Source organism: Chelonoidis abingdonii, chromosome 7 (assembly GCF_003597395.2).
Source record: "Chelonoidis abingdonii isolate Lonesome George chromosome 7, CheloAbing_2.0, whole genome shotgun sequence".
Lineage (NCBI taxonomy): Eukaryota > Metazoa > Chordata > Testudines > Testudinidae > Chelonoidis > Chelonoidis abingdonii.
Genome location: NC_133775.1, coordinates 104,512,208 through 104,524,678, shown reverse-complemented (window position 1 = coordinate 104,524,678; position 12,471 = coordinate 104,512,208). Strand labels below are relative to the sequence as shown.

General features: G+C 46.1%; 1 protein-coding gene across 2 annotated transcripts in view; it reads left to right on the top strand.

Moving 5' to 3' along the window:
• CSF1R (colony stimulating factor 1 receptor) overlaps positions 1-11,397 on the top strand; it is a 31,218-nt gene extending 19,821 nt beyond the window's left edge. The window contains exons 11-21 of one of the 2 annotated variants that reach the window (XM_032772178.2): positions 2,081-2,207; positions 2,795-2,899; positions 3,292-3,402; positions 3,914-4,076; positions 4,914-4,993; positions 5,160-5,266; positions 6,605-6,727; positions 7,203-7,314; positions 7,669-7,768; positions 8,635-8,740; positions 9,793-11,397. In XM_032772178.2, the coding sequence (XP_032628069.1) occupies positions 2,081-2,207; positions 2,795-2,899; positions 3,292-3,402; positions 3,914-4,076; positions 4,914-4,993; positions 5,160-5,266; positions 6,605-6,727; positions 7,203-7,314; positions 7,669-7,768; positions 8,635-8,740; positions 9,793-9,924 (1,266 nt within the window). In that variant the 3' untranslated portion in view covers positions 9,925-11,397. Of the gene's footprint in view, positions 1-2,080; positions 2,208-2,794; positions 2,900-3,291; positions 3,403-3,913; positions 4,077-4,913; positions 5,006-5,159; positions 5,267-6,604; positions 6,728-7,202; positions 7,315-7,668; positions 7,769-8,634; positions 8,741-9,792 lie in introns of both variants that reach the window. The other variant, XM_032772168.2, reaches the window with a different exon arrangement.
• The last annotated feature ends 1,074 nt before the right edge of the window (positions 11,398-12,471 follow it).

Sequence of the window (12,471 nt, the reverse complement as noted above, 5' to 3'; positions counted from 1 at the left end):
TTTTCCTCAGTTTCCCCCTCTCCCCACTAAGCAAAAAGCTGTTTCCACAGTGAAAGTGGGTGCTGGGAATGCTAACATCCAATTGTCTCTAGTAAGACTTCTCTATTGTCTTCAAACAGGAACTGCCCCCATTTTCTTTTGCTTTGGGGAAATCAGTGATAGAATTTTGGTAATAACCACCAATTGTCCCTGCTTGCACAACTGCTGAAAACAGGATTTCTTTTCCCATCAGAGTTGAAGGGTTTTTGTTTGTTTGTTTTTTCCCCAGGGCTCTTGTTACATGCCCTGCTGCATGTGTTTCAGCAAGTGAGCATAAGGGAACTTTATCCTCAGTTGTTGAACTCCTGTTTCTTGTCTGTTTAAGCTGATAATTAGCATGTAATCTCTTATGAAATGAGGAAAAGCTAGAAAAGGTGTCTTCCGTTCTGAGAAATCTCAGTCCCAGGCAGAGTAACGAGACCTCAGCTCTGGATTCTACCACCACTGGAAGGAACAAGCCCTCAGCCACCGATATAGAGAGAGAGGCCAGTGAGGACCTGAGCGCAAGCACAGCACCAATGATGCTGGGAATTTAGAAGAGCCTTGGAACACACAGAGAAACAGGAGGTGCTTCTGAAAGGATGCATCACTGCTGGGTTTCTTAATCCACCCTGGATCCCTGCAGCCTGAGACAATTCATGGGGAAAAAAAATCAGCAATGCCCCCCGTGCATGTGCAGGCTACAGTGAACCAAACCCAGGTGCACACCTTTGATGCAGTGTAGGACCTACCCTAATTGCAGTTTCTGGGGACTTGGACCTGCTACCTTCTTCTATCATTGGACAGACCTTTGTGGGTGCAGGTTTTTAGTCCTTAGACCTTGGATCAGGAAGAAGGGAAAACTGCCCAGCCAGGAAACAGAGAACTTGCACTAGCCTTAGGTGGTGTCCATCTACCTCAGTCTCTCCCCCTTTCATGCCTGTGGCCCGCCCAGCTCTCTAACTATCCACACGGTGACTCACCTTTGTCTGCAGCTGCCCAGCAGCAGGAGGAGAAAGAAGCGGTGGAGGAGGAAAAATTTCCGCATCCAGGAGCTTGGCTGCAAAGTGAATCATCGCATTGAGCCAGCACGCTCCACTCGTTCTGCCAGTGGACAAAGACAAGACCAAGGCCCTGCTGTGCAGACAGAGGAGATGTCTCATGGGGATGGGCAGCACAGATCACTCTAATGCCAAACTGTTTCACTTCCTCTTTTTCCTTACATCAGTCTGGTCTCCCTCATCCTTCTGACGTGATATTGACAACAACCGTTTCAAGCTGATGGCTGCTTCTGTCCACTGCCGAGGGCAGCTTCCCTGCCTGTTTACTTCTGCTGGAATCAGGCGCAGGCTGAAGAGGAGAAATGCTAAGTTCTATTTCTCTGTTTTAAAAGGAACAAAATACATGTCAGTGCTGTGCTCAGCGAAATGGAGTCAGAGCACAAAGCGGTGCTGGTTCAGGAATGCAATGTGGAGGAAGGGAGGCCCCCTTCAGGAGTTTTCCACTGAAACGAAAGCACCTGCTATGCTGACATCTGCTTCCCACTCAAACCATCTAGAGAGGTGCTTCCTCCATTTGTGGGACACACCAGCTGATCTAGCACCATGTTCCCAGATGCTCTAGCCTGCTCATCCAGAGAATGAAGAGAGACAGACAGTTTAGGAGAACACTGCAGGCCCCCTTGCTGCTACTCGAGGAGGAAAATGGGAGTGCCAGCCTAAATGCCGACTTCAGCTGATGGAATCTGTAGTCCTTAACACTCAACCAAGAACAGGGGGCAATCAGGTTTCACGACCAGCCAGAAGGACCCATGATGTAGGTCATAATGCTTAAGACCAACCTATCATCTCTCTCTCCATTTACCGCACATTCAAAAGCAAGAAGCCCTAGATGGTATTAAAAATAGGACTCTCCACAAAATCTATGGAGCTACGTGAGGAGAGCGTGATGCCCCAGGGAACACGGTGGGGATTTAAAGTCATTGTGATAAGCTGCATTGGTTTTACAGAGCCTTGTAGAGCAGGAGAAGGAATCTTGATTAATCAGATTCTCTTCTTTACAGAAACCAAAATACCAGGTGCGGTGGAAGATTATTGAGGCCTGCGAAGGGAATAACTACATCTTTATTGACCCCACCCAATTGCCTTACAATGAGAAATGGGAATTCCCCAGGAACAACCTGCAGTTTGGTGAGAAACATTCAGAGCTTCTCTATTGCTGGTCAGTGATTTGACTCGCAGATCCAGATTCTCTGATGTGCAAAGCTAAAAGGACGCTGACGATGTCCAAACCCTTGCGTTCTCTTGCGTACAGGATTAGAACAATGCAATACAATATTGCCCCCATCCAAACGCTCACGTCCTCTTGCATGCAGAACAACATGATCCTGCCCTTTCTGCAGCCTTCCACATGCTCTCAGATACAGAGCTAGGGTGATATGATTCTGTCCCGGCCTGCCACATGCAGGCTCACACATTCAGAATAAGATCACCCTCTCTAGACTTTTTCTGACATGTAGAGCTAGATTGATTCCATGTCTGGACATTCACTTCCTTACAACTCTGCTTCCACTCCCAGTGAATGCCCCATACATGTGGGCAGAGCTCCATGTCACTGGATTCCATATTGCTCACATGTTCTGCATCTTGCCCGGGTTCTGCAGCTGACATGTCACTAGGCCATCCGGAGGGTCTGTCCAAAGCAGTTTTTTTGAAAATCACCATCACTGGGCTGTTGTTTGTTTGGTTGGTTCTTCTAAGCACATTTATTTTTGTAGGAAAGACTCTGGGAGCAGGAGCCTTTGGAAAAGTGGTAGAAGCCACTGCTTTCGGGCTGGGGAAGGAAGACACTGTCCTCAAAGTGGCTGTGAAGATGCTCAAATGTAAGTTAAGAGCAGATTGCAGAGCAAGACATACTGAAAACACAAACACATGTGCATAAAATTTGGGGAGTGCTTATGGCACTGGTTGCCAATAATGGATTAAAATGCATGTTTTTTAGGCACCAGTTGTGGCAAGGCAGCCATAGCTCCTAGGCAGATATACATCCAGGCAAAGAAAGCATGTTCATCATCTTCTCATGCTTCAGCTCTTTCCTCCTCTCTCCCTCCCCATTTTTCTATTGTTTTCCTCTCTCGTTTTTTCCTCTTTCATCCCCTTTCCTGCCTCCCCCAGCTCTCTCTCACCCTCTCTTTTCTCCTTCCCCCCACCTCTTCTCTCTTTCTGTCCCTACTCCATGTCAGACTTGAGGTAATCTTTTCCAATCTGATTCCAGCAACAGCCCACACAGATGAACAGGAGGCCCTTATGTCTGAGCTGAAAATCATGAGTCACTTGGGCCACCATGAGAACATTGTTAACCTGCTGGGAGCCTGTACTTTTGGAGGTAGGATGAGATGGCACCATTCCCTCTAAGAGCCTCAGTAGACATCCTCCTGAATTCTGTTTTCAGTGACACCTCCACCCCCAGGGGAACACTAGGGCCTTTACACACTTCTTAAGTTGCTGACTCCTCCTATAATCCCAAGGAGATGGTCTGCTTAGATGATCATAATGGTGGAACATTCCTGTGAAGGCTTTCCATGCTTATTTCTTGCCTGCCCTGAGCTAGCAAAGCTGCCCATCCTATTACTTAGCCAGGCTCTAAGACTTAGGGGCCATTATGATGGAGACCTATATCTGACCGAAGCTGCAGTCTCAAGATTATCTAACTTATTAGAATCTACCATTTTCACTAGAGACGGAGACTCACACCAAACCGATGTATGTACTCATGCGCCTATTCACCCCCACACATCCAAGCATCCCATTCTAAAGAGGAAACCAGGCCGCCAGGAGAGAGAGGGAAAGGGTGCAATGAAGTCATCTCTCGGTGATTACCACTTCCTATTTTTTAGGCCCAGTTCTGGTCATCACTGAGTACTGTCACTATGGAGATCTGCTGAATTTCCTGCGGAAGAACGCAGAGTCCATAATCATCCAGGACTCAAGCCTGGACTCCTCTCTGGAAAGCACAGCCGATTACAAAAACATCTATCTGGAGAAGAAGTATGTCCGAAGGTAAGACTCAGGACTGGAGATTGTACATGCAAGCACTGGAATAAATTGCCTAGAGAGACCATGGAATCTCTATCACTGGAAATTTTTAAGAGAAGGTTAGACAAGCACCTGTCAGGAATGGTCTAGATAATACTTAGTCCTGCCATGAGTGCAGGGGGCTGGACTAGAAAACCTCTCGAGGTCCCATCCAGTCCTATGATTCCATGTAGAATTGTAGTGCCTGACAGCAGGAGGCAATGGGAAGGTTTAATTGGCATGAGGTTGGGAGGTCATGGTAGTCACACGTAGAAATATTTTGCTTACAAAAGTATAGGTAATTTTTTAAAAATTCTCTGTAAAGCCAGAATGCACCTGGCCAGGCCTTGGAGTGGAAAATTGTGACTAGCACATTTCAGAAACCTCTGAAAATTACTGACAACAATTTCCACACAAATGTGATTTTATGCTTCTTATTCATTCTCCCCCCTCGCACTCCTCATCTCAGCTACTGAGACAAAACTATTCCATTGTTTGCAACTGGTGTCATGTCTCAGAATGAGATCTATCCAGTCACACTGATCCAGGAAATACCTTTTACAGAAGGAAAAGTGCATTTCTAGAAAGGGTAGTCACAATCTATTTCTTTGCTGAATGCTCCCACACACAATCTAATTAGCATGGGGTATATAGATCATTATCCATTTTTGCTCTGCAGTTCAGCTTTTAAAATACGCCAAACCTCACAGGTAACTTGCAAGTGTTTTCTCTGCCCAGCACCCTGGGGTCAAAGGATGAAAAGACAGACATAGCCCCCATTGTTTTTAACTTGTCCCCTCTCTGTTGTTCTCTCTGGTTCAGTGATAGTGGGTTTGCAAGCCAGTGTTTGGAGACCTATGTTGAAATGAGACCTGTGCCATCAGATTCCATGCCAGCAGGGAGTAAGTTACAAGGTATGCTTTCCATCTCCCATTGGGCTCTGCATTCTGATAGGCATGCTGCTTGTATCATTCCCCATTGTGGGCCAGGATCCAGTGCACTCAGCACTTACATCTCCTGCAGAAGACACTTCTTGGGTTAACTATAAAGAGCTCTTCTCTGTCCCAGGCAAGAATGCAGAGGAAGAACAGGATACTCGGCCCCTGGATCTGTGTGACCTGTTGCAGTTCTCCAATCAAGTGGCCCAGGGAATGGCCTTCCTTGCCTCAAAGAATGTAAGTGGCAAAGAGGACGGTGGCCCAAGGGCTGCCCACCAGGTTAAGAAAGAAATACACAGTTAGCCCATAGCATAAAGCATCTGAGGGACAACACTTTTGTCAGGCTTATGAACTGGGGTGGAACCTCTGTCCCTGAGCCTGCTGTGGATACATGCCCCTTCCATCTTGGGCAAGGGGGCTAGCAAAGAGGCCTCTAGTATTCAACTTCCACCTTTTTTGGGAGGCAGGATAATGGGTCTTCCTTGCTGATGTGGCCTCACCCAGTAGCCAGTTCAGATTTCATTCCATAATCCTGCCGATATGTCCTGGAGAGTGACAACTGAATTGTGTGTGTATGTTGTGTGCCATTTTCACATCTCTTCCACTCGGCTTTTACATTAGGGCAAGAGTTAGGCTCTGCACAGCCCTGCACTTATAGTCTTTCTTCCCAGGAAAAAGAAAAAGGTGACAGTTGAGATTTCTGCCTGAACCTAGTTATATATATTTTAAGGAAGAGCAAATGTACTGACAGCAGAGAATCCTGTGGCACCTTATAGACGAACAGACGTTTTGGAGCGTGAGCTTTCGTGGGTGAATACCCACTTCGTCAGATGCAGAAGTGGGTATTCACCCACGAAAGCTCACACCCCAAAACGTCTGTTAGTCTTTAAGGTGCCACAGGATTCTCTGCTGCTTTTACAGATCCAGACTAACACGGCTACCCCTCTGATACTTGACACAAATGTACTGACTGTTCTCCATTGACATGGTCTGCAAAGACCCTATACATCTGAGACTCCATCAACACGGCACCCAAGGGCAAGGCTGAGTGATTCCAGGATATAGTATGAAGTGTTTCAGAAGCGAAGTGGAGTGAACTGGATTCAAAAAAGAATTTAAATGGTGGAGAGGTCCATCACTGGCTATTAGCCAAGATACTCAGGGATGTAACCCCATGCTCTGGGCAACCCTAAACCGCTGGCTTCCAGGAGCCAGCAAGAGAAGACAGGGGGATCTCTCCAAATTGCCCTGTTCTGTGCACTGCCCCTGAAGATCTGGCACTGGTCGGTGTCAGACACAGGATGTTGGACTAGATGGACCATTGGTCTGATTCCATATGGCAGTTCTTATATTGATAACAAATTGTAGGAAGGGGCACATATAAAATGAGAGCACCTGAAATTGTAATTGCTGATATCTAGTATTTTCAAAGGGCTTCATCAATTCACCTGCCCTGCAACTGTTGGGTAGGCAATTACCACCTTCTTATAGGGAAGAAAGGCAGAGGTTTTGCGTGTTCCATCACTGTAGCAGGATAATTTATTTGGATGCTGTTTTGCCATCTGTTCTGTCCAGTGCATCCATCGGGACTTGGCAGCAAGGAATGTGCTAGTGACCCACGGACGAGTAGCCAAAATCTGTGACTTTGGGCTGGCGAGAGATATCATGAACGATTCAAACTATGTTGTCAAAGGCAATGTAAGTAACTGGGAGCATTAGCAAAGATGAGGTATAGGGCAGGGATTCTCAAACTTCATCGCACCGCAACCCTCTTCTGACCACAAAAAATTACTACATGACCAGAGGAGGGGAGACCAAGGCCAGAACCCACCCGCGTCCCACCGCCCAGGATGGGAGGTCCAAAGCCCCACCACCCTGTGCGGGGTGGGTGGGGCAAACTGAAACCCAAGGGCTTGAGGCCCAGGCAGGGGGCCTACAACCTAAGCTTCGGCCCCAGGTGGTGGGGGTCAGGCTCCAGCCCTAGGCCCCAGCAAGTCTAAGCCAGACCAGGCAAGCCCACTAAAACAGGGTCATGACCCAACCCCTAGTTTGAGAACCGCGGATGTAGGGTGTTTAAGGCGGGGAGGATGTGGTTAAGGACAGAGGTGGGGAGAACAGGACTAGAATTGTGCAAGTGGCCAAGTTGCCCAAGTGGAACGTTTTGCCCTTACAGGCCCGTCTGCCGGTGAAATGGATGGCCCCAGAGAGTATCTTCGACTGCATATACACTGTGCAAAGTGATGTCTGGTCCTATGGCATCCTCCTCTGGGAGATCTTCTCACTGGGTAAGGAAGGGTCCTTCAGAGTTCTCTTTGTATTTCACTTATCTCCATCACTTACCCAGACACAAATGTCTTTAGGCAACGAGATTGGGGAAGGGCTGAGTGAGAAACTGGGCTGTGGGAAGTAGGGCACAAAGCAACTTATTTAACACCAGCTGTACAAATTACTCGTCCTTGTCAGTGTCTGTTACCATCAGCAACCTGCCACAGTAACTGTCCTTCTCGGACACGAGAAACTCAGTCCATGCAAACTCCTGCAGCACCACTCCAAGGCATGTTGCTTATTGACCTTAATTGTGAGCTCTCTCGTTATCACTTCTGCTCTAAACCAGAGCTTGTTTTCTGTTGTGGTTGCAGGTAAAAGCCCATACCCTGGCATGCTGGTGAATAGCAAGTTTTACAGCATGGTGAAGCAGGGGTATCAGATGGCCAGACCAGACTTTGCTCCGATGGAAATGTAAGTACAGCCACCCGGAAATGCAGTCGCTGCCCCTGGCAATGCACAGGTAGCAAAGGAAGCAGGCACCACAGCCAGTGAAAAAGCTAGTGATGGGTTATTCAGGGTACTGAGGGTCAATGAGCCCTCCTGCTGGAAAGTTAACCATTTACTTACTAGAGCACTACAGATAGACTCAAGCCACAAAGTTTCCAGCCCAATTTCCAACAGGGCCCAGTTTGGGAGTGTTTGGTCTGGGATTTTGTTTCAGACTCACTCTGCTTAGAGCCTGTCATTTTGCTGCTGAAGATGGCACGTAATGCTACAGGCAGTAAGGCCATTGTCTAGGGATATTGCCGCTGGATATACTAGCATGCAAGGATGGGGCTTTCTGGGAATAGACTGTAGTTTCCTTCCAGAAAGCACCCATGACATGACATGACACGACACCACCTTGTAAATATTAAGGAAATGGTTTTTTATCCCAGTGAATCCCCTTAACCATTGAAGGTAGGAATGTAAACATTCTTGCAGCCAGCAGAAAAGCAGCTAGCTATAATACACAGTCCACACTGGTAAGCAGGGACTCCCTGAATGTGCGGCTTCTGGCTCTTTAGGTTTCTAGCAAGAGTCTGTACTTTGCTCTCCCAGAGCAACTTCCAGCTGAGGAACTCAAACGCACTTTACCAATATTTATTAGTTACTCCTCGCAAGCATGTAGGGTAAGTACACAGAGAGGGTGAAGGATGGCTCAGGTCAAAAGGTCATACACCCCAGGGATGAAGTACATCCATCCCATTACAGCCCCCTGGGACAGCCTTGGGCACATCAGCATGCCCCTTGCTCAACGTGAGGCTAACACTAGGTACTGCTGTTTGATGCTGCAGGTATCGCATCATGCAAGCATGTTGGAATCTGCAACTCACCCAACGGCCCACCTTTGACCAGATATGCCATTTCATTCAAAAACAACTGGACGCCAACAAGGAACAGGTGAGACACTTTGGAGACTTAGGTGCAGATAAATAGAGGGAGAAAAAAAGATGCTCCTTTCCATCTGCCAGCAATCCAGGGCCCTGCCTTATCTGTCGCTTCTCATCTTTTAATTAAAACACACGTTTTAGTGCTGGTGGAAAGCGTGGAAAGGTATGGAACTGGAGTACAAAGTCCCCCAACTTGCCCTCACATAGGTACATTAGCAGCACTAGTTTTCTGACGGCATCCATTTATTTCAGCACTAGGGACCACTAGTGAGTGCTAAGAAAATGGGTAAGCCACCTCGCTGATTCAGTTGAGGCTGCCAGTAGCCACGATGTTCTGTGATGTGGACACATGTCTACATCTCCATTCATTTCACATGGGCAACCGGTGGCAGCAACTGTACTTTGTCACTCCTAACCTGGAATGGCATGGAAGCAGTGAGGCAAGAGATGCCACCTCATGAACAGTATCTTGAGCTGTCCAAGTGGCCCTAGAGGAAGCACTGATTTGCTCTCCAGGAGGCACCTAAGCAGGATGTTGATTATCAACATTAGCTCCCTGACACTTAAACATGCCACACTCTTGCCTGGCCAGTAGCAGCTTTTAAATCAATTAAGTGCTAAGAAGACTTAAAAAAAAAAAAAAATACATCACTTAGTACTGTGCATAGCTGGACATGCACAAGAACGTCTCAGTATCGTAGCCTCTCTGCTTTGCCAACTGGAGCACGAGTTACAGTCGTGCCATAAAAGACACAGCATCAACAGCACATACTGTATTAACCGATTATACGGGGGAACTTGAAGCCTAGTTCATGCCTTACATATCAGGGTAGTGCCCAGCTCCTGTGCATTCAATCTCTACTGAAATCAAAGGCAATTCCGCATCTCCCTCCATAAGATAAGAAAATCCACCAATATAAATCTATGCAAAAATGATGAGTCTCCTGAGTGTGGAAGCAGGAGCAGTATTTTCATTATGGCAAGTGATATGGAGAATTACGCCACAGCTGGGTTTAAGTAAACTCAAGGGATTGAAATCTATTTGCCTTTTCTTTCTTCAAGGAGTATACAAACCTCCCCAGCAGCTCGGAGGAAGACAACGGGTGTGAGCCTTCTGGCTGCTGTGAAGAGTCCTGTGACCAAGCAGAGAGCAGTCAGCCTCTTCTGAAGAGCAACAATTACCAGTTCTGTTAACGTGTAAGGTCCAGTTTGGATGGCTCTTCCCCCATCATTGCAAAGGGCTTGGTCCCTCTCTTGGCTAGAAGGCAGGTTCCTCATGCTCAGTGTCTCCTTATCTCTGTGCTTTCTGAAGTGTGAAAGAATTACAGAATTCCCCTCTTGAAAGGGCATCATTAGAGGAGCTAAGAGCCAAGACTCAAGTGTGATTCCTACAGTTATGTTGAAGCATGGCTCAAAGTCACCAGGAATGTTAAACATGATACATGTATAGGAGGAGAGGATCAGATCCCCTTAGAGTCTCTCACCAACACTGGTGACATACAGGCCCATTAATGCAGTCATCCTGACAAGCAGTTCCTAACTCCATGCTAGTCAGTTCGTGCTTGGCTGGCTTTTGGCTCCTAAGAAGTTTCCAAAGGCCAGTTTTGCAGGCTGGCATGCATGCACCATGTATTGTTCTACACGAATATGTATTGGTATGCCCCTATAATGGAATCCTTGTGTTTCAGTATGTGAGTATGTGTGCCTGCAGGCACAAGAGCTTCAAAGTAAGCCTCTAACTCTGACACAGGCCTGCCTGTTACAGTGAAACAACCAGCTTTTTTCTTCACCAGTCTCCCTCCCTCTCCTCTATGCACATTACAAGATATCAGTTATAGCTGAAGAGCTTTTCTAGCATTAAATGTGTGGTATACCCCACATCCCAGCTAAGTGAAGATGAGGATTCTGCATCTCATGTCACCCAAACTGCTGCTGACACAACACTCAGCATTACAGGTTTTGTTGAGAAGACAGTCCCTTTGAACCATTACTGCTCCAGATGGAAAAAATGTCCCCAAGTGAAATTTAAAGAGAGCATGGCTGTACTTCACAAGAGGCCTGCGATGTAAATCCCCATCAACGAAGGAATGGCAGCTTTTTATACTGATCTGGAAACAGCTCAACATTATACACACACTATAATGTATGTTTGAATTACTGAACAATTAATGTAGCAACTCAGCAACTACTGCCTGTACCACAAAACCCTTATGGGAATGTTTTAGTGTAGATATTGAGAATGTTATACAAGATCATTTCTTCATAAGCTAGGGCCCTGTGCCCTCACAGGAAGCTTTTCTAAATCTTGAATTTTTACTAATTACTAATTCTACACCGCAGCCTGGTCTTTATTAGTGCAAGACTTCCAGTAAGGGAGTCTAACAAATGTTAGCCTTACCCCAGACTGCATTCCCAACATAGATTAGTATGACAGGGCATATACACTGACCTGGCTTAGGCAACTGTTACTGTACAATAGCAGCTATCTAATTTGGCCTTTATCAGACTATTATCAGTTACTTTGTGGGCTATTTTTAATTCAATATAGGATTAAACCACGTAGCGGGTGTAAAGTTTAAGACAAATTATTTCTTTCCACTAAATACAAGCTAATGCATTTCCACTTCGCATCATAACGATGAAAATAAAATGAACGTGATTAGCACAGCAATATTGTTAATTTTTTTTTCTCCAGATGACCTCATAGGAGTCTCCCCTCTCTTCCCTTCAGGCATCAGAGAAAGGGTAAAGCCTAGCCAGTCAGACCTACTGATTTGCTCTAATTATTTAGGTAGCTAACTAACCCCTTCTTTTTTCCAGTTGTTGGAATGTTGACTTGATTAGAAGCTGACAAACTTGCGAATGGCAAACTTCTTTTGATCTGAGGCGCCTCTCTCTTATTGGGAGAAGTTAAGTAATGGAAAGAGGAGGGGTGCAACTGCAGGATGTTTTCATTCATGGGTTAAAACACTTTTGGGAAGAAAAAATAGATAAGATTATGGTATTCACCTGTGCCACGCACTGGGTAGAGTGGATACCTGGCTGAACAGGATAGGTTGGCATATGAAGGGAGAAAGTGCCTCTTTACTTCTGCTGCCTCCTTCAGGATCTGTTCCACACTAATGCACAATTGAAACAGCAAAAAGCTGAAGATGAAAGTGAAATGATTTAAAAAACCCACATCAGTACTGAGGGAGAGGCTTACCAGTGAGATGTCACCTACTCAGTTTCCCTCCTACAAACTTTTTCATTATCAGCACAGTACAAGTAATTGTAGGACTCAACTTGTATCAGTGCTCCAATGCTAATTCAACCCTTGTATAACGGAGTCAGTAGCGTCACACAAATGAACAAATTGGACCCGTTGTACAGTGAACGGAAACCTGGACTTTGTTCTACACTGCTTGCACCATGAAGATAAGCAGACACCCGTGAGAACCCAAAGCGTTATTTATTTTTAAATAAATATTGTGTTTACCCCAGAAGAGCAGATGATGCATAAATCTCCCCCATGAACATCTGAAATGCTGGGGAAGGGGGAACATTGACCCTGACAATTATCTTACAATTGACAACAGTATTATTTATGTATGTCAGGGGCTGTCTTCTTTCCATTTATAGGAGCTACAGCATAATTGTATTTAAAAACAACTTTTTCTAAAAGCCTCACAGATTCAACACTGGGGTTAGGAGCCCAGGTAGCTTCTGTATCTACCCCTTTCAGAACTTAGCACTGCAGAG